The following is a 22,585-nucleotide window of genomic DNA, read 5'->3' as shown; positions in this document are numbered from 1 at the left end:
ACATTCTCCATTTAAATAGAGAAGCTTGTATATATAAATATTACTACTCAACATTGTATGTATTCATTAGAAAAAAATTCCCTGTAGATCTTATCCATATTAATTCCTGCACTGCATGAAGCATGCCATCCTGCAAACCAGTGTTCAATGGATGCAACTGTTGACCCTGTTGGTGGATGACTCTACAATATTTGACCAAGTGCCAAATATCCAATTCTGATTACATGGTTTGCAGGTGTGGTGAAGATTAAAACTAATATAGGCATTTATGTAGTCTCACTTTCAGGCTTTCAGCTACATTATGAATATAAAGTCCTCTCTTCATTAGATCTTGGTGAGGCTAATTTTCTATAAAGAAGACACCAGTAGATGCGTGCAGCACAGCCTGGGGTGGGTGGTGGTGTTGGTTAGGTCATAGAGGGCTTTTGAGCATGGTTGTACAAGGGAAAATTGCTTGGGTGCTGCATAATTAATGCGCAGCACCCGCAGTGAAAGGTCGAGATTGAGTTCACAGCATAGTGTTGTGCAATTAATGCGCATCACTGAAGTTGAGCTCTGTTCAAGGACATAATCCGGTCTCATGTCAAATACTTGAGTTAGGCTGGTTTGGTTGTCTCGGGTTCTCAATCCCTTTTGTTCCCTCCCAATTTCAAATAATTTTGATTAATTCAAATTCAAAGTGGAGAAAATCAAAGTCATATCTATAATTATCTTTTTGGGCTCAGTTTCAGATCTCAGTCTTCCATATGTAGAACAAGAAAAGGTATAATAAGACAGTAGATCATGTCCTCGTAAAATGAAGGCATTTTAGAGGCCACACGCATAGAATCCATTCTGGGACTTATAGCACAGTCGATTTTTATTTTTGACCCCTAGAGTGCCTTAGTGTTATTTTAACACAATTAAGTCCAAATTACCTCTTTGTCAATGGATAGATATGTGCTCACTTTACACTTCTCCACTACACAAGAGGGTGGGGTTCATCTTTGAGTACTCATAAAACAAACTAGAAATGGACCCCCGGATGAGGAGGTGATCCAGATTCAAACAAATTATGGATGACTTCTTAGAATTAGACCTGTAAATGGATAGCCGAAATTCGCCTCCAAATTTGCATTCATATTCATTTAAGGGTGTCCGTAATCGGGATATTTCTTACCGAAAAATATTCGTATCCGTCTGTTAAGCATCCAGATTCAGATAATTGCTTATCGGATATTGTCCGGATAAAAATTTATTCGGATACAATAATGTATTCAACATTTTTTTCTCCTGAAAATAAATGATATTAAGATTCGAAACTGGATAATCACAAATAAAAAATTATCCGGTTAGAATTAAGTATTAAACATGTTTTTCTCTTAAAAAGTGTTGATAATTGGATTTAGAAACCAAAATCGGTAATTGAAAATCGAAAATGGAAAAAATGACAATCACCAATCAATAATCGGATAGTATTATTACTGGATATCCGGTAAAGTTCTGAATTTAAATTCGGATGCCTTCTCTAAATTTTGCTGGACTCGGATTCGGAAACAGATAGCAGTTTTGCTAATCGGATTCGAATACTGACGTATCCGAGCCAATTCCTCTGTATACAAGTCTACTCAGAATTAAATGATTATTTCTGCATACATCCATCATAAAGCAAACTAAGCATTGCTATGGGCGTACCATGGCTTCCAATTCCCAATTATAAGAAACTCTGCCATGGGCCTTGTTCAATAGCACTAACTACTGATAATAAACCAATGCTATTAAACACAATCCCAAGAAATCTTGCTAGAGAGAAGGACAAGCAAAAGAAGCCAACAAATATTTAATAGAAACCAAATGCTCAGACCAGAGAGGACAATGGTTAGCAAGATGCTTTCAGGTTTCCCGGACTCTGTTGTGTAGCTGTTTTCAGGTTTGCTGGACTCTCTGTTGTGTTCAAGGTCTCTCCCCTGCCATGTTTTTGAATTAGCCAACCTGGGCTAATGACATTCCTAGGCCCACTTCTTAACATGTTCATCATCAATCCCACACTCTTGATTCTGACCCTTCTTGTGCACAATCTACAGACAATAACTTTAATCTCTGCACCATGTGATATGGCCTGACCACTGTGGCTGAAAATTGCTTGAACTGGTTCTGAATTGTCATATGATCATCTGGTTCTCAGTTGGGGTGCCTTTGGTCTCACCTAACAAAGAAGAAAAAAAGAGAACATCTTTTTTGGAAGTCAGGAAAGCAGAGCAGTTGCTCTGAAAGTGGGTCACAAACAAACCCAGAGTGAGGGAGATGGAACAGTGATTTAAGAAGTGAATGGCTTCTCTCTCTATTGAAAAAGGAAAACTTCTTTGTTATACTTGGAAGGCAACTTTCACAAAAGCCTGTTATAAGAACCTCAGCAACAGAACTAAAGCCTGGCAGCAACAGAAGTAGATTTTAAATCTCTGCTACCAAACTTCACACTATCATAAAGTTAGGGTTCTTTTTTTATCATATTCAAAATTTTCAAATCATTTTTCTTAAAGTGTTTTTAAAATTGGCTATTGGTGTGGTGTGAATAAGCATAGCACCTCTCTTTATTGGTAAACAGGCAACAAAGCTGACTTGGATTTCAATTCTTCTACACAAGCAAGGTTTCCCTAAATAGTAACCCACTCATAATGACACCAACAAGTGAATGTATATATCTTATTTTATATAACAGAATCTTATCTCTAAAGAATAACTTTTGAGTGCCACTTATGTTTAGATCATTAAAAATGATTAATTAGTTGTAAACCTTTTAAAAACTACCAATTAAGATGTTGAGCTATTCTTTCATTTTTCTTCTACACCAAGAAAGTCTATTTTTCTACGCAAGTACAACTTGTGAACTAAGCAAGTTGGCTACTTCACTGGCGAGTTGAGATCCTCCACTTTTGTGGAACTGTGCTTCCCTCACACTCATTTATCTTATGTTTAGTTTATATCTGGTCTACCTGTCTAATGCTCAGACGTGGATTTCCCCTCCTAAATGCATAACAGAGGGATGTACAGGGAGCACAATCATCTACCACTGTAGGTAGAGAATCCGAACTTAATAATCGAAGAGTTGACTTTAAATCTTTATTAGGTTTTGACCATTAATTAGGTAAAGATGATGGGACCATATGTAATTAGTGAACTTATAATTAAGAGTCTTCTTTACTTAGGTGGGCCCACCAAGTGGGTATGTCACTGGGTCCTATATTCCTATATTTTAAACAAGTTGATGAGAAATGAATATTTGTGATGGTAAACAAACTAATTTGATACTCAATGAAAGGAGAAAATTAATTTGATATTGGAGAAATGTTTATGATAAGATATTTTAAAAAAGGTCTAGATAATATTTGATTAGGGCTGGCTCTCTCTAATTGGTTAGAATGAAATTAATCATTAATCCTTTTGTTATAATTAGGACAATGGTGTCAAGATTACATCAACAACATGTCACAACACCTTATGAAGCTGTCAAAATCATTTTAGTAAGTAATGATTTTTGGATTTAAACCTTAATGTTGATGGGTTTTTTACTTCAAATTTGAATTTTGAGCTGCAACATTTAAGTCAAATCAGGTCAATGATGCCTACCTGCCAACAATTTTTTTTTGAAAGTTACCTAGGTCAAGTAGATTCTAGGTTCCTTTATCTCGAGGTTTTCACTTGCTTCGTTAAAATTTACTACACGCTTATTCTTTAGAAGCTTCGTTATCATTTCAATTATTAAGATGATCGATAAATTTTCATTATTAGATGAAAAAGATGAAAAAGAATCAAGAATCATAAATCTTTTCTTATTATACAAGTAATCTCGGAATCTCTTCCACGGTTAGAATCCTAGATCATTGAGCAAATGTATCAAAATGTAACTTCGATCATTTCAAAGGTTATGGGTATCTATTTTCAAATCTTGTTTTGTTAAAGCTCCTTTGAAATGAAATAGAATCTTGGATTTGCAAATACCATTAGTAGAGTAGAACTAAGTGATTCCCTATATTTGATTCTTCCATGCAATTATACTATTTGAAATTTGACATTTGAGCAAGAGATTTCAGCAAAGACTTTAAAAAGAAAGGGAATCACATTTGATTGATCTTTATTGTTATGAAATCAATTCATCGAAGAGTCAATTAGTATCAAAATGTATCATTGAAATTTTACAATATGATATCAATATTTGAAACCATTCTAGAATCAAAGCTTTTCTTTCTTTTGTAAAGAGAGAATGGAGTGAGGGGTACCATCTCTTCCTAAATTACACTTCTACCCAAGCCTAGCAGAAGTGAGTTACCAGCCCGGATCGCCCGAGTCAAGATTACGGAAATCGGAGTCAAATTGTTGGTGGTCCAACCGGTTCAATCCATTTAAGTCAAATCTTTGAACCAACCGTCCGGGTCTGGCTCTGTATAACCGACTTTAGCTTTTACAGTTTTATGACTTTATCACTGCTTCCGTTACTTGAGGAGTCTGATACCCAAAGGTGCGGTTTGGAGCGGTTTTGGGCTCAAATACACCCAACCCAAACACGGCACGTTAGCAAAATAACGGTTTTCGGGCCGATTTGGGTTTGGTGTGGTTTGGGTTCGGGCTAACTAACGGTTTAGGCATACGGTTTATATTCGAGTTGACTAATGGTTTGTACTAACAATTTATGATATGCAAGATAAAGAACAAAAAGAAATAGTTGAACATCTTGTAACAAGAACTAAAATTCTATGGAAAGCAAAATTATTATTGATCAATTCTTATTAAAAAATGAAAAGTCATTTCACATTATTGAATTTAACTTGATATGGAAAGATATACCTCTAGATTGGATAAATATTTACTTAATTTAAACAAACTTGGTACATTAAATTGAGCATTCATACTTAACTCTTTTAGTTGTCCTTTACAAGTAGTAGAAGACTATTTAATCTTTGAATTCATACTATATTTTTTTGATAGTTTATACCAATTACTTAGTGGTAATACGATGATTCAAACAATATTTAATGTAAAATTATAAAATGGGTTGTGGTTTGGGTTTGGGTTAGTGCAGGCTCTGCCACCCTCAGCCCAAACACGCCCATTAATGTTCGGTCCAGTCCGTTGCGGTTCGATTTTAATGGTTCGGACTGCAATTTGACACCCGTACATTTGACTGTAAAATTCACTAAAAGACAAAAATTTCATTTGGTATTTCTGTAATTTAAGTGGAATCAAGGACCACAGTTGCTAACAAGTAGAGAAGATATCAATACACTCAAAATCGCAGCGAGAAATGGTTTTAAACGAGAGACGATGCGGGTTTTCGGGCGTTGATGCTAATAGAGGGTTCGTGGAATGGTTGAGAATCTTACTTTTCAACTATGCGTAAGATTTTTTTCAACCCAATTTCTCATATATAAAAAACACTTTTGTATATAAAAAAAGTGGAGCCTGAGGAATCGATTCTTAGCAAAAGAAAAGAAAACTGATTTATCCGAAAGTATAATCCGCTCTACCAAACAGACACTTAAGACGAGTCTCGCCAGCCAACAAAGTCTTCTCCTTCTAATTTGCTTTTCTGCTTCGCGACTCGTGTTGATCTGTTTTTGGTTTGCTGAGCGAAGAACTCTCCGTCTCCTCACATGGTTCTCACTCGTAGAAACTGAAGCTCTTCTTTATTTTCTACCCATAAAGAAAGAAAAAAAGAAGCTCTCCTTTCTTGTTCTCTGTTTGATTCTTATTCTTGTAGAAATTGGGGAAAATGTTTAGAAGAATCCTCTCTGGGAAGAGGAAAACTGGATCTGTTCCTGTATTTCTCAATGTGTATGATCTCACTCCTATCAATGGCTACGCTTACTGGTTCGGCCTTGGCGTTTACCACTCCGGCGTTCATGGTCAGCAATTTCCTCTTTTTACTAGTTCTTTTCGACTCTGGGTTTTAGTGTGTTTGCTTCACTGCAAAACTAGGTTAAGATTTAAAAAATAATAAGAATAAAATAAAAATTCTGGTTAGTGTACGTTCAGATCTGCTTGGTTTAGAGTATGGATTTTTGATTTGTCTGGTTTTGATAGTGCACGAAGTGGAGTACGCATTTGGAGCGCATGATTTTCCGACAACGGGAATTTTTGAAGGAGAACCGAAGCAATGCCCTGGATTTACTTTCAGGAAGTCGATCTTGATTGGGAGAACCGATTTAGGTCCCAAAGAAGTTCGAGCATTGATGGAGACACTCGCGGAGGAGTACACTGGAAATACTTACAATCTCATCACTAAGAACTGTAATCACTTCTGCAACGACGCTTGCCTCAAATTGACTGGGAAACCCATCCCTCGCTGGATTAATCGTCTGGCTAGAATCGGTAAAACTTCGACCTTTCGTTTCACAAACCCTCGTTTTATCGTATCTCTAAATAATTTGTCAATTTTTTTTTTTTAATGAATGGATTTTAGGTTTGTTATGCAATTGTGTGCTTCCGGCGGGTTTGAATGCGGTGAAGGTTCGGCATCAAGATGCGATTTGTGAGGGAGAAAAGAAGCAGCTAAGAAGCCGGTCAAGTAGGTTCGTTTCTTCTTCTTCTTCTTCTACTTCTAACCCTGATACTTCTTCGTCGAGTTCTGTAAGCAAAAGTGGTAGACTCAGACGCCATTTTCTTCCATCTTCGCGTACGATTCTTACTTCTTCATCTTCCTTGAAGCTGTAATGGTGGTTGTGTGTTATATGTTTGATAATTTAGATTTCATTTTTCATAATTATTCCGTCTACGTTAAGTAATCGACCCTCAGAAAAGAAAGAAGATAAAGTGGAAGAAAAAAAGAGAAAAAACACAGAATCCTCTTTCCTCTCCTTTTAGGGTTCTTCCCTTTCCCCATTCCATTTTCTGGGTAGCGTTTTCGGCTTAAAAATGTCCTTTTTCTGAGAAACAGCTTTCAATCTTCTTCCATGGTTCATCCGTTATCGCATTAAAAACACAAGATTTGGGCGAGAGTTCAGTTTCGCTGATGAGCTCAGCGTCAGCAGTCAATGGGTTACAGCTTATGGGTCAAACTAAGATTCTTTTTTCTCTCTTTATGATTGTTTTCGAGCCATTAGATTGGAATCTTTTGGTTTGGTATTGATCATAAGGGCTGATATTCATCAATGCTTACAAAAAATAAAATAATTACTTTCCAATTCCCTTCTCAGCCAATAATATATATACAATGTTATGGAAATGATTACCCAAATTAAGAAAGATGAACAAGTCCAAATTACTGTCAGCACAGGTGTAAATCTTCAATCCCTAGAGGTGGTAACCAATGAGGAAGATATAGAGATTATGGGTTTTGACTTAAGCTTCTAAATTAAGCTTAATTACAGTAGAGAATGTCAAACAAACTCCAATTTCCTAGCTTCTTAGATTATCCTGTCTTAACGAAGAAACTAATTTAGATTATCCTAGTTTAATTAGTTTGCTCGAAGCTTTCAGCCATGAAAAAGAGAATCAATCGATTCCAAGATGGCAATGTTGGGTGAACAGAGAGTATCTCTACTTTATTTTACAGAAGGGATAAGGATTTCATCACAGAGAGAGAGAGAATATGCTTGTGCATCCAAATTTCAGACAGAATATGAATACATGATGTAATGACATATCCTTGAATGGATTATCTGATTTGAAACAAGGAAAGGTGGCTTGTCTGCCAATAAATCCCCAGATTTTTATCATTTGCTGTTACAGGTTTGAAATAAAATTAAGTCCTTATTGAAGTTCAATCACTCCATGTATGAAGTTGTTAGGGTTTTTCTGCACTGTATGTATTATATTCCACTTGCTTCAGGGACGAGAGATGATCTTAAATAATTTCTGAAGCACATCATCAATGGTAGAATTACTAAACATGTTTTTTTCGAGGTACAACTATCACATCTGAGACAATATTCCTGTCATCAAATTTAGACAATTCTCCTGTCATCAAATTTAATAAAGAAAGGGACTCAACGTGCACCCTTTGCAAATGCATTTTGACAACATTAAATGAGGAAAATTTACTAACTCATCCGCTCAAGCGTACTGATGTACCAATTTTTTCGAACAAAGAAGAAAAAAAGATATACCAATTTTGGTTATGTCGAATCATGGATTGACATTGTCTGTAGGAATTGAACTTAATCAAAAGGCTAGGGCTTAGAAGACACAATGTAGGGAAAGAGAAAGATCCAAATTCTATAATCGAGGAGAATTACGAGGAGAATTACACACAATATCATAGTCGGATATGTCTCAAGGGAAGCCCTAGGAGGTTGCCGCCACCCATATAGGAGGATAATGCTTTGAAACTGATGCGTTCAAAAATTGTTAAGCCTCCGGATCTGTGAAGATAATCTGCAAAACAGGGTTAGACATGGTCCGACCGATGGGGTGGGGAGGCCACCTCTGAAGCTTACGCTGAACTGATCACAAATTATTTCTTTCTTCATATTGTAAAGGGGAGCAAAGCCCGTTTTTTGCTCCCTCTATTGATAGATCAGGGGCCCTCTTGCCGTCGTTTCGACTCATAGGGCTGAAAGATGAGTGTCGCCACCTCTCCCGGGACCGGAATGATTATCCCCGGGAAACGAGTCTAAAAATGAATACGAATAGTTAGGAAACGATTCAGATACCTCTACGGTGAGTAAATCACCTGTTTATATAGATTTTACCTCCAATTCTCGATTGTTGAGTGGATTCCAGATCTCTTTAGAGGACCGTCTGATCATAGGATTTTGTCCTAGATATTCAAGGGTGCAGGTAGTTACAAATCTTAGCACGATTCCCTCTTCCGCCTTGACAATAGTTGCTTTCTACAAGTTAGCTTCGTCTATCGCAAGATTCGGGAGGTCATTCACGATTGATAGTTAGAGTGCGGCACCCTCTCGATCGTTTAGATTAGGTTAAAGTGGGTCCCGATCATGGTCTGACCAAGACGAAGGATGTGAACCCGGTCCAATGGGTTCGGTGCAATTTTCCTCGTATCAGAAATCAAGTAAATGATTATAACTCCTTAGTGGATGAACCTATTCACTCCTTCCTAGTCCACCTATATGTAGTAAAGTGTTCACAAGTTTTTTTTTTGGGTACTTAAATGTTCACAAATTTTACGTGTGGACGAAGATGACAATCTTTGATCGAGCCAATCTATTATATATCTAATCATCTTAAGCATATACAATAGGACTATAAATGGATAACCAAAATTTGTTTATGAATCTATATGCATATCTATCTAGGGGTAGTTGAATCTATCCAATTACTTATTGGATACGGATATAGTAATACTCATTTCTTGTCAATTACCATCCAACTGGATGGTTAATTATCTAATTTTTTTTTTGGGGGGGGGGGGGGAGTGTGGTTTGAAGAGGGAAATTTTATTAACCAAAAGGCTTGGGTGGAAAATTCCGCACCTTTGCAAGATTAGGAGATAAGATGAAAGATGGGGTTGTAAGCATGTCCATATGATTATTATTTTATTTTTGTTTGCCAACCCCGGTTTTATAAACCGGTGGTTCAACCTGCGAGATTGCTTTACACCTGCTGGATGTGGTGGTGAGTCTCCCGAGAAGTGTCCATATGAGTTCATCTGCTCAAGTCTTCCATTGCCCGTACTTACGTGACTCACATACGATCAATATGGATATAAGGCGGTCAGGTTGAAGCGATGGGATTGTATTTAGACATGCTGGATGTGGTGGTGCTTGTGCTTGAGTAGAAGTGTCCAAAAGGAGGTACATCATCTCCTAAAGTGCTCCCCATAAATTTTTTTTTTTTTTTTTGTATTGAAGTTCAACTATCCAAGCCAGTAGGTCGAAGTGATCCTTTAAATTGAAAAGGTACATCATCTCCTAAAGTGCTCCACAATAGAACTATAAATGGGGTATGAATATTCATTTCATTTTTTCTCACTTCTTTGGGCTGTTTGGTTACACGAGTGCAGATTTCAAATATCTAGAGATTTCAAATTATGGAGTTATAATTTATCAAAGTGGATGTTTGGTTGTCCAATGAAATCAGGATTCATCCTAAAAAACTATTTGATCGACTCATCCTTGTGATTGTGCAAATGTATGGATCTTTTTGACATCTCTGGATTTCACACCCTTACCCATAAATCTCCCCAGATTCACGTTTTTAACAAAAAAGGTAAATCATCTGAGACCTCATGAATCTAAATAAATAAATAAATAAATAACTCATTTTGAAGTGACTCTTGCGCTAGAGAGAGAACGTATTGTTTTTTTTAATTTTGAAGTGAAGCTAGAGAACGTATTGTCAAGAACCTGATTCTTGCATCTAAGGGTTATTCATGGCTTTTGATAGGACCAATGATACTATTGTTTCACCTGTGTGGTGCCAATTCAAGTAATCACTGAATCAATTAATCACTTGTTTTTTTAAGCCCATTTACCAAAGGCTGTTTGGTTCTCTCTCAAGTTCTAAGTCCCAGTTCTGAGTCTTACCTAGTTGATTGGCTCAATGCATGGTGCACTCCAAAGCGCAATGATAAAAGGTTAGCTAAATAGCAGTTTAGTTTGGCCTCCTTCATTCTATGGTTTATTTGGATTGTCTGAAATAATTTCATATTTAAATGGAGTTGATACATCTCCGATGGTAGTTACCTCTAAAGCCCAGACATCTTTCTTGAAATTCTCCTTGGTTTGGAGCACTCCACCAATACAAGAGCCTCTTGCTCCCTCAATGAGTTGGTCTCCCCTAGATGAGGGCTGATTAAAGCTTAATTCAGACGTCGCACTACCGGAACCTGCAGCTCATGGTGGCCTTGGTTTTATTGGAAGAACGCCAACAAAGATATCATATTTGGAGTCTCAGATGATGTGCTCATGCCGTCAATCTTTAATTGGTGAACTAGATGCAATAAAAGGTCTCCTATGTGCTTTGGAAGTCATAGAATCATTATAGAATCAAACAATCTTGTTGCAGTCCGAGCTTTGAATGATGGAGATGTTGTTCCGTTGGCCGCTGCTCCAATGTTGACTGACATTTTGGCACTTTTTGCACCACTAGTCATTGTTATTTTCTCTTATAGTTTGCGCTTTATTAATATTTTAACAGACTCATTGGCCTTGCACGATCTCTCTCTTGAGTCCAGGTTTTGTTGGCCGGTGAGCTCCCTCTGGCTTTGGTCCGTGCTTGCATTGGAGCCAGGCTTTTGTTCACCTTCCTTAAATCTTAATGAATAACTTTTTCTCAAAAAAAAAAAAAAGAAAAAGTGCCAAGTCAAATAGTGTCGAGCATTGCTCAATTTGTTCAATCATCTGGTGATTTGCTCAAGTCTTGAGTTACTCGGTCTACCAACTAAGACGTATCTACTTAGATTTGATGATAGTAGTTGGCGCCATCTGTGAGAAAGTGTGCTTTGACAAATGTGCACAACAAAATATATGAACGTTAGCACTTAGCACAAAGAATACTTCAATAGGTTTTGCTGGTTGACTACGACAAAAGATGTTCCTTAGTACATAGTCGTGTGAGCATTGCCCACTAGATGCTCTGATCCAACATTTGGCAATAACATCCCAACAACTTTACCCCAACAACGGAAGACCAAAAGTTCCTCATAGTGACAATTGATTATTTTATTAAATAAATTGAAGTTGAACCCTTGATGATTCTACGGAGAACATGAAAATATTTCCAGAAATATCATCATTTATAAATTTTACCTCTTTAATCGATAATGACAAACAATTTGATAACACCTATCACGAAGTTTTAGTAATATCAAGTTTCAATCCACCCAAACCCTCGTTTCTTGGACTTTGTTTTTTCATCTGCAAATTGATAGTTTATCCATATAATCGCTAAGGACTACATAAGGTTTTAGTTTTCCAATAAGATATCATATATTAGGGAATAAAATAGTGAAATCTTGTCTCACATCAATTGAGAAGATCTTCCAAAATACAGAGTGGTCAAAAGTCAAACCCAAGATCTTCCTCGAAGTATGGTAAAAACAACTTCCAAAACTCAAAAGACATAAAATATATGAATGATTGTAAAGCCACAAGAATAAATATGGCACTCAACCTATAATGCTTGCTCAATTTAATTTATCCAATATGGAACCTAAGAAATGTGCTTTATAACCCTTATTTTTCTTTTTTTTAATAAAGTTTGGAGCATTTGAAGCGTTATCAAAGGTTCTTAATAAAGAGATCATGGGTTTGATTTTTCCTATGATATACCTAATAGTTTTCACCTCCTAATAAAAAAGCCATCAATTCCAAAAAAACAAGAAAAATATTCTAATTTGACAGCAATTGCTAAATGGAAGAAATGGATTTGAAATTTTAACTCTTTTCCAAAAATCAAGAATTTTATTTGTGCTTGGATCGTTATGATTTGAGGTATTCGTACTAGATGTTTGCGTATCGTGTGATCCATATTGGTTTTGCTTAACTATGATTTGGGTATTTGATCAATAATGCTACTGCGTGCGAATTGACATTGTGATTTGAGAATTTAGATCATATCCACCATATAGAGTTGACTTCTTGTTGAATATTGCATATTCATTCACGTACATGAATAATCTCAACCTTATTTTACAGATTTTTTGCTATAATATAAGTGCATTTTTTTTTTTTGCATCATTTTATTGCCCTGAATCTAACTATGCTGCTTGTGAGTTTTTTTTTTTCACAGGTTTACCATAAGAAAAAGTTTTGGTTTCAAAAGAAACATGCTGGCACCAAACTCAAGAGTGATCTTGCAAGGAATGCCAAGTGAAGGAAGGATACTTCCCTAATTCATTAATGTGGGCTGCCCTGTGGATTCCTTCCCCATTTGCTATCCATTTTATCTCTATCTTTTGCATGGACTGATTCTTTGAATCTACTAGATTAACTTTGAAAGACAATACAAAATTGGTCTACCTAGACTATATCATTCATAGAAATATATTTTATGTTATTTTATTGGAAAAGGCTTTTCCTGTATCCTCTTCAGCTGGGAGATCCTCTACATCCAGGTAGGGCGTGTCTAGAGGACTAGCAGGCATGCAGATTCAGGAAGGGCATGCGTATGTGTGTCCGCCCAAACGATGCCCTACCCATGGTACCTAGCTAGGTCCGTCCATACGACGCATAGGGTATCGTCCATGCCGACGCACGAATGCAAGCCCTGCCCAGAAGTGGAAGATCTGGATCCGGCTAGTCGAGGCTTGTGCTCCTCATACATTTATCCACCATATATTAGGAAGAGAGCTATTTGATTTTTTTTTTTTTTTTTATAAATTTAGAGGTGGATCCCCTACGGTGAAATGGTGTGAGGGAAGCATGTACACCTATTCCAGTTAGGGTGGAAGATTCAGATTCTTGAAGGGGTAAGTCCACCTTGTGAGAAGCCTGAAAGTAACCCAGCTGATCACCTTCCATTCTGGCGTTCTGAGCTCCAGGCATTAGAGTAAAGGTTGCGTTTTCTCTCAAGGGAAGAACCCAACCAGGTGTTCTTGGGTTCTTCCTAAACGATGGCAGAAGGTTCTGGAGAAAAGCCCAATCCGATCATCTACCTTAAGTATCCCAGAGTTAAAGAGGACCCAATGGTAACCAGACACTTGCCTGAGGAACTTATATTGGACCTGTTGTCAAGGCTTCCGGTGAAGTCTCTTCTGAGATTCAGGTGCGTTTGCAAGCACTGGTATGCTCTTACAATGGATCCCGATTTCATCAAGATGCACCTCAACCAATCCCTTGCAACCAATACCCACATCAACCTAATTTTCAAATACCCTAATTACCTTTCTTTAGACTTGGATGCTACTGAACAAGTAGGAACAGCAGTGGTAGAAGATCTCGATTCTGCATTCGAAAGAAGAGCCAAGGTAGTAGGTTCATGTAATGGTTTACTCTGTATATCCAACTCCGACGAGGGGCTATACCTTTGGAATCGTTCCACCCGGAGGCATCAGAACCTGCCGGCCACATTTAAGTATCCACAACGATCAGCCTCTCCTTACCGCAATTTTATTTATGGATTTGGTTACGAACCTATCACCGATGATTACAAGATTATTAGGATTATACTGTCTAACGGAAACCAAACACTTGTGGAAGTCTACTCGGTGAGCACCAATTCATGGAGAAAGATCAAGAATTTGCCACAACATATTGACACCATCTACGGGATTGGGTTTGTTGCAAATTCTGCCATTCACTGGAAAGAAATCACCTCCAAATTTATTGTTTCTTTTGACCTTAAAGATGAGGAGTTTGGAAATCTTTCACTGCCTCAGTTTGTGGAAGATGGGTCTTCTTGGAACATTGGGGTTCTTGTTGGAAAGTTATGCATCGTCAATCGCTTCTATGGTGATCGTGTAGAGGTTTGGACGATGAAGGAGTATGGGGTGAGAGATTCTTGGGTAAAACTCTTCTCCATCGAAAATCTATGGGTGACAATGTCTACTGGTGGCATCATGCCTCTATGTTATTCAAGGAATGGTCAAATTGTACTCCAGCATGATTCAGAAGCGCTGGTGTTGTATGATTTCTCTACAAAAATTCTTAAATTTCTTGGGATTCAAGGAGCTTGGGATGTAGATAGTTATTCACATGTCTGTGTTGGGAGTCTCATACCACTTAATGACAAAGACTGAAACAATCTCCAACAATGGCAGAAGAAAGAAGTGGATGTCGATAGCCTATGAACATTTTGAGTGACAGGAAATGGCTGAGTGATGCACTAAGCCATGGATTCTGCATGGTCTTTCTATCTTCAATATGAGCCCCCACAAGGTTTATGATAATGAAGCTCATTCCCCTTTGTAAAAATCAACTTTTGGGCTTGCCAATTGATCATGGAATTGTTAATGATTCTAAGATATTAGATTCAAATGTTTGTGCCATTTCCTACTAGATACCTAAATAGTCAATGCACTTATTATTGCTTGACTGCTTTAACAAAGGTTTGAAACAATTTCATGTTTCTGATTTCTCTCTATTGAAGTATTTATTATTGATTAATTAGTGATTACTACTTTCAGAAATAGCCTGATACTGATGGCTTCTGGGGTATTGCCATTTTTTATGCCCCCAGATTCTGTTTGTGCAGAAACCTTCAGCACAAGAGTCACTCTTTTTAATGGCTTTCGGGATAGTACCATTCATTGTATATGAACATTTTGTTGCTGATTTAGTTCTTAGCTCAAAACTGATGTTTTCATAAACTTAGAAGCTGATTCATTATATTCTTTCATAAACTGTACAATGAATTTCTTTGATGCTTCTTGATTCATACCCAAACACTACCACCATATTATTACATTAAAAGGACTTCTTCAGTTCCTCTATATCTTTTAAATCCACTCCTATGCTATATGGACAACAGGAGCTATCATTAAAGGAGGAAGAGAGGAATACAGAGGTCAAACCTACTTTTCAGATAGTCCATTAAATCATTGGAACCTCCTCTTCCTCTGCATATAACATAACTGTACTGTTTAATTTTAGTTTGGATGAATAAATAATTTATTATCCAAAGAGAAAGGAGAGGGAGTGTAAAAAAGGGGAGGAAAGGGACACAACTAAACCCCTGGAAACAAAAATGAGCCTATATTTTTAGAATTTTTTTCTTCTACCTTCAGGTATCAGCTGAAGGCCTATATGGTTGAACAAGAATCTTAGAACAGACATTTCTACATATGGCTTTCCAAAATTGGTTAATGGATTTAGATTTGGATGTCTATCTACGAAGATTCCTCTAGAACCAAATGTGGGAGATGCAAGTGCTGAAGACAGGTCGTGTCCAGAATGGAGATACCCTTAAACATAGACAAAACCCGACAAGATTCGAGATCTAAGGGCCGAGGACGTCCGCATTGGTGCTAGATAGAAGCTAACGCGAGGCATGGGCTCAGTGGATGGGCAGCCAAAGAAGAGATGGTTGGTGTCTTCAATTGGGGAGGGACTGAGCATGCACTGGGAGGGAACCAGGATTTAACGGTGGAGGAGGAGCAAATAGGTAGGAAGACTATTGGAGAAAGACTCTTCATGTAATGAAAAACTGTACTATTTTACTTTTCTCTCATTGTTATTGTTAATATCTCAATTCTCAGTTAAAAGTCTGTAGCATAAAGAGAACCCTTCTGATTTGATATTCTGAACAATCATCAACATTCATGTACAATGATCTATTCATATATATATTAGTGAGAGTTACAAACAGGAACAAGAATAGTATTACTGATAATTGTTGATAAAATTACAGATAACCGTTAGCAAAGGATATGATGATCTTGTACAAAGGGGGATTAATCTGAGCATGCTCTGATTATATTTGCATAATACTACCTGAGTAACATCAATCGTTGCACTTCCTGCGAGGGATTTCTGAAACTGGGCTAATCTAAAAGTTTGGAACCTTCCATGGAATGGAACCCAGGAAAAAAAAGCACCCGAAACAGAAACCCAGATGGGTTCTGAAACTGGCTTTCTCCCACTCCATTAACAGAAAAACTCCCACTCAGTGAATCCAAAGACAGAACTTACCAAATCCCTCTTGACTGACTTCTCCTTGAATCAAATTCCTCAATCCAACCATACTTCAACATTCATTTGTTCACGTATCACCATTTCCCATTGGTTGAATAACTCGCATCATACTTTTCCTATCTAATCAAAATTTTCATTATAGAAATACAAGGAAATACACTCTGTTCTTACTGCCCCACCCACCAGAAGGCAGAGACGGAAATGTCTCTCTCTCTCTCTCTCTCTCTCTCTCTCTACTTCTTTTCTGATCTTCCCCTCAGAGATTGCCAGAAAACGGGCCAGTTTCTCTGAGCTTCATTCCACCCCAAGAGAGAACCTTCCCTTATCGGATCCCAACTGGACGACACGATCCCATAGCTAACACCCAACAAAGCTAGTCCAAAGAAGATGAACGACACTCCAAAAGGAATCCATGTGGGTACATCAATTTTCAGCACTACCTTGAGGTAATAGAAGAAAGGGAAGAACAGCAACCCAAAGAAGAGTGGAATCCCAACCGAGAAACCCATCCTGCTCATCATCCGGTTCGTAACTACCTCAGGAATCGTGTCGTCATCAGGTTCTTCACCGGCATCGTCTTCTTCTTCGTCTTCGTCTTCATCTTTCTTTGGCTGCTTCGTTTTGCTCTTCTTCCGGGACGCCGCCCCAAAGCCCCTCGAGTTCTTTAGAGCTGCTGCGTAGAGGGTCGCCGGCAAACGAGGGGAAGGGATTTGGGTTGGGAAGGATCTGGTGTGGATGATGGGAAGGAATTGGGAGATGGGTTTCGTTGAGGTGAAGAAGGGTGGAGCGGGAGATAACAAGGATTGAACACATTGTAATGGGTAAGATTTCATGGCGATTTTCGTTTCGATTGCTCTCTTCTGTTACTGGATGTAAGCTTTGCCTTTCTACTCCAGAACAAGGCTTATCCGAAATGGCCTCTTCTGTTCACACGAGTACATGACAGTACTGGTCCATATTGGAAACGTTTCTTCTGTTCTTTTTTTGTTCTGAAAGAATGAAAAGAGAACATTGAACCCATTCGATACTCCAATTTTGCTCAGAAAGGCCTAGAACGCCAGCATATGTCTAACGATAGAAGTAGTCTTATGTTTTTGAGGTAATTTTCATCTTGTCCTATGTCATTTTTAGTTCAAAAAGATTAGATTGAGACTTTACATCTGCCTTCACTATGCAATAGAAAAATGTTAATTTAAGGACAAATTATCACTTCTATTACTATTTTGCTCTTATTTTTTTTATTTAATTTAATATTTTTTACATATACACCTCCACCAGCCATGAAACTCGTAACTTTACTTTTAGTTTAAAAATTACAAAAAAGTACTAGAATTCAAATAAATTTAAAAATATAATCAAAATACATTTATATGTTAAACTGACTTAATTATCAGTTAGCTTAAATCCTATTTGCAAAAATTAATCTTAAATGGAGATGGTGTTTGCTCGTTGGTTGAGTTGAGCAGATGGGAGATGAAGAAGATGAGTGAAGGGGGAATCTCTTCATCCATCGACTTTGCAAATAGGGTTTAAATTAATGGATACTTGAGTCATTTTAACATATAAGAGTATTTTGATCATATTTTGAAATTTATTTGAAGTCTATAATTTTTAGATTAAAAGGAAAATCACGAGTTTCATGGCAGGTGGGGATATGTAAAAAATTTAAATTAAAAAAAATAAAAGATAAAGACAAATTAGTCATAAAAGTGATAATTTATCAATAAATTGACTTTTTCTATAACATAGGAGAGACAGATGCAAAGTTTCAATTTTTTGGACTAAAGTTTACATAGATCAAATCTCAGAGAGTCCAAATGAAAATTACCTTATTTTTTGACACTCACCTAATAAATATCATAAAATTTTTGCATAATGTAATTTTCTTTTTCTTTTATGGTAAGCTAGTAATTTATATCCAATTGAACTGAGACAATGGCTGGACAAAGCTCTAGCATCCACACAACAAAAAATAGTGGGCTCAAGACCAAAAGGGTCTTCTAACTAGAACATCAGATGCTATGCTAGCTAGCATTCTTTAGAAACATAAGAGATTTTAAAACCCTCAAACTTGGCCGTCACCATGAGGATATCTCATTACAATTGGCTTCACCTCAAATGAACAAGCTTCTAAATGACCTTGTATGAATCTCACCAACTGCTAGTTGTCCAATTCAGCATGTACATTCCCTTAAGATGATTGTCAGGCCTCCTTTAAATCCTTTCTTTTTCTTTTCATGAAACATTTACATTAAGCTTGACAAAGAGCTGAACTAGGGATGACCCATAAGCTGTTTCGGTTCCCTTGAAAATCTCCATTTGCTTAAAAATCAAATATGAACAACAAAGGAGGAAAATTCCAGTTTTGTGCTGTATCTGGGTAGATTCTGTGAAGGCTGAAACCAATTCAAGTAATGCGTGTAAGAGAGATCGGCTTAATTGCAGAAGCAACCTCAAAAAACCAAAACCCATTTTTTGGGAACTTTCTTCCCCAACTATTCGACAATCAATTGGTAATTCCATTCAATTAACAAGTCTTCAAAGAAATCCAAACAGAACTCTTGAAGTTAAAGACCTAAGCATAGATGCACTCAACGTAAAAACTTCCCTTCCAGAAGAGAGGAATTCTTAAGTATTATGATGATGAGAGTGACTTGTACGTCTCAAAAAATGTTGTCATAGTGATTAATCAAGCAAGAACATATTAGGTTTGATCTGGTTTGGGTTTGATCTGATTTTTTTTTTTGGGGGGTTTTGTTTTGTTGTTGAAGTGTCTGATATGTTTACTACCGTGAGAGCTGTATTTCTCCTTTTAAATGACAAAATCCAAATTCTTCCCTCCACGCGTTCAGCAAAACTGAAGGAAAATTTCATGCTGATCAAATAACTATAGTTTAAGCAATACCCAGATATCCATGAAGTTTCTCTTAGCTGCCCCCACAGACTTGGCTTAGGTGACTTGTTCAACTGGCCCCCCAAACTAAACAAAATGATTAAACAAAGAATTAACCAGGGAATATGATTAGTATCAACTCAACTAAACTCTGATTCTGATTCCAAATTCTGATAAAGATATCATCTTTTAATGGAAGACTATGGTTTTGGGCTGAGGTAGGTATGCCTACCAGTAAATTACAAGAGCTCTCTAACCTAATTAAGCTGCAAGTTTAGAATAAAAGATGTCAATTGCCAAGTTCCTTAGTTGCTCTCTAAGCTAATTAAGCTGCAAGTTTAAAATAAAAGATATCAATTGCCAAGTACCTTGGTTGTTGAACTATCATCTGGGCACTGTGTAAAACAAGTTTATAACTTGTCTGCATCAGCTCGTAAAAATTAATATACAAATCACAAGTACCAAACTCATTTAAGGACTCATAACTCAGGGCAGACTTGAATGCTACACGTTAAATGTGCAGCATCTGCTGCTAACGGACGAAATTGAAATTTAGTTGAAAATTTCGATCTAGCAGAGCCTGAAGTTGAACCCCATAACTCATCTCTAAGATCATGACTCAAAACACATCGTTATCAATGACATGTTGGAAACATTAAACTAACAACCTGGTGGTTTTGACAGAGAGAATCCCTCTCTGATCTATCAATCTTTCTAGTATTATATTTCTATCACCCACATCCACAACCTGGAAATCGTCTTACTGTTCCTCTGCCCCATAAGCAAGCCAAGAGAAAATGAAAAAAATATATATATATAAACAATGGCAGAAGGAGAAGTTGCAGAAACGCCAAGTGTTTTGTGGTCAAACAGTCAACATAGTTGATGTAACCTCTCTTTCCGTGCCCATTACTGGATCACGCACCATTGTTTTCCTTCCCCAACCTCTTCTCTGTACCCTTTTTGGTTTGCCAATTGGAACTGTGATTCATTAATGGAGAAGAACCCAGTGGTCTAATCACGATTCTCCATTTCCATCTGTGAAAACCCTCCTCTTTACAGAAGAAGAAGAGAAGAAGCAACAGACACAAACATCTAGCTTGCTAGTAGAACAAATTCATTCAATCAAAACTATCAAAAGCAATCATCACTGCTAAAAACAGAAAAAAGGGGAGAATATTTTTCCTTTTTAACAGTAGAAGATGACGATAAACTCATAAACCACAATCTGTTCTTGTTTTCCTATTTTGAAAGAACAATTTATTCAGTTATGTTCATGAATAAATGGGTTAGTAATGAATCTAAAAACCGAAATATTACCAGTCCCTGAAGAAAACCTTCCATGAAACAAAGAATGAACAGAAAAAAATCAGTTGAATGAACCCTTTTCATTTCTTCCAAGCATAAACAAGCAATGAAAACCCAGATTGGCTCTGCAACTCGCTTTCCTCTGTACTCGCCCATTCCATGACAGATGAACTGCAACCAGAAGAAACCGAAGACATCGATGATGACGACGAGCTCCCCGTCTTTAACAGACTCTTCTTTATCTTCTTCCACTCGAAGCCGTTCATCCCAAACCCACAGAGCTGCTGTGGCAACACATTCTTCTCGTCCTCAAACTCCTCCATTTTCTCGAACCTGAACATGAAGACGGCATACCCATTCTCAGCACCATCGAACAACCAGTTGTAAACATCCCACGACACCTGAATCGGGACCCCATCCACTTCAATTCTTTCATTTCCTCTGAACTTCCACTTCAATCGTTTCACTTGCAGAACCTTCTTCCTATCAACGCTGAAACAGAGTCTGGGTTCATCTCCTGAACCCACTCTACAATCAATGGAAATATTTCTGGTTTTACCCCCAAATTTTGCTCTAGTAGTATAATAGCTGTTGCTCACAACGTGTTCCCTCCTCAGAATCAAAACCTGGGTTCTTGATGGCTTTCTTGCTCTAGTTCTGCTGTAAGCTTCGTTCCAGGAATCGCCGACGAGAAGAGTCATCTCGCCATCGACGACAACAGCGACATAGAATCCACACTGGGGTTCTGGGCCTGAACTAAATTTGACTCTGGTGAGATCCCAGAAAATTTCAACCTTCCTCGTCGTTGGGCTACTAAGATTGAATCTCTTCGTACCGCGTCGGCGCCAGAACAGAAAAGGCTTGATGTAGAGGCGGAAGGGGGGTGGACGGTTGTCATGATCGTCGAAGCAAAGGTCGATATGGAGAGCTCTGCCGACGACGTTACGGCACCAGGTGAGAGCGAAGATGCCCAACTCGGTTTGATAGACGCAGGTAGTGAGATTGGTGGTGCCGGAGGTCGGCGGCGCCGCCGGTGACTCTGAAGCGGATGGGTCAAGATCCACAGATTGAGAGGTGGGGCGGAAGCAAGAAGTAAAGGAAGACGAGGCGGAACGGTCAGACATCTTCTTCTGCTCCGCGAGGTTTAGGGTTCTCTGCAGATGATTTGATTACAGGAAGAAGGAGATTAGAGGAAAGGAGAGCGAGAGAGGCATGACAATTGACAAGTGAAGTGAGAGATTTTGGATGAAAGCAAGGACTTCTTTTTTATTGTTATATATGGCTTTTGGGTTTTGTGATTTGCTTCGACTTTTTAATAACAGCTGAGATGGTTAGAAGAGAACAGAGAACAGAGAAGAGAGAACAGAAGAGCTATCAAATATTTATATGATCTTTTTATTTGAGGCTGTTGGGTTGTTTTATTTGGACTTTCTGAGCGTGCGTTGAATAGTTGAACTGATTTTTCTTCGCTTACAACAAGTAATTGTCCATGAAAGTTCTTTCTGAATCCCAGGTTCCTGATTTGATTGAGATTCTTCACGGGTGGGTGATATATAGGACGGAAATGACAACTTTGAGTATTTAAAACGAGGTCAATTCAGCAAAATATCTCTGAATTTGTTACATGATCAAGATTCTCACCCCCTTTGTGCTAGGAGATTTCTGGAAAATTTACCATGTAAACCTATTGAGGTACAAGCACGGTACAAAGTGTCGGCAATAAGCTTTGTTGTTGGGGGAGACACGACTCTCCATCCACACGATATATACCAAAAGTCAACAATATATTGTCGAAAAATCGAGACCCGTGTCCATCAGTAACAAAATGTGAAGCATGAGTCATTATTGACATAATTATATAATGAATTATAGA

The 22,585-nt window shown here is 37.7% G+C and overlaps 4 protein-coding genes across 4 annotated transcripts; 2 read left to right on the top strand and 2 right to left on the bottom strand.

Moving 5' to 3' along the window:
* Window positions 1-5,470: 5,470 nt before the first annotated feature.
* LOC149025349 (deSI-like protein At4g17486) lies at window positions 5,471-6,733 on the top strand. Its single transcript, XM_089145573.1, has 3 exons — window positions 5,471-5,879; window positions 6,058-6,345; window positions 6,437-6,733. Exons 1-3 carry the CDS (start codon window positions 5,747-5,749, stop codon window positions 6,685-6,687), a joined length of 672 nt encoding a protein of 223 aa, XP_089001699.1. The 5' UTR covers window positions 5,471-5,746; the 3' UTR covers window positions 6,688-6,733.
* Window positions 6,734-13,492: 6,759 nt separating this feature from the next.
* Window positions 13,493-14,617, top strand: LOC149025348 (F-box/kelch-repeat protein At3g06240-like). The gene has a single exon (XM_089143568.1). The coding sequence runs from the start codon at window positions 13,493-13,495 to the stop codon at window positions 14,615-14,617; it is 1,125 nt and encodes a 374-aa protein (XP_088999694.1).
* Window positions 14,618-15,880: 1,263 nt separating this feature from the next.
* PAM68 (PAM68-like protein (DUF3464)) lies at window positions 15,881-17,448 on the bottom strand. Its single transcript, XM_089145572.1, has one exon. It carries the CDS (start codon window positions 17,342-17,344, stop codon window positions 16,745-16,747), a length of 600 nt encoding a protein of 199 aa, XP_089001698.1. The 5' UTR covers window positions 17,345-17,448; the 3' UTR covers window positions 15,881-16,744.
* A 1,547-nt stretch (window positions 17,449-18,995) lies between these two features.
* On the bottom strand, window positions 18,996-22,212 carry LOC149025346 (uncharacterized). The gene has a single exon (XM_089145571.1). The coding sequence runs from the start codon at window positions 21,834-21,836 to the stop codon at window positions 20,793-20,795; it is 1,044 nt and encodes a 347-aa protein (XP_089001697.1). The 5' UTR covers window positions 21,837-22,212; the 3' UTR covers window positions 18,996-20,792.
* Window positions 22,213-22,585: the final 373 nt, after the last annotated feature.

Source organism: Hakea prostrata, chromosome 2 (genome assembly GCF_041222555.1).
Source record: "Hakea prostrata isolate BN-2017 chromosome 2, UWA_Hpros_2, whole genome shotgun sequence".
In the NCBI taxonomy this organism is placed as follows: domain Eukaryota; kingdom Viridiplantae; phylum Streptophyta; class Magnoliopsida; order Proteales; family Proteaceae; genus Hakea; species Hakea prostrata.
Note: the sequence above shows the minus strand (reverse complement) of the source record. Positions and strands in the feature narration are given on the sequence as shown.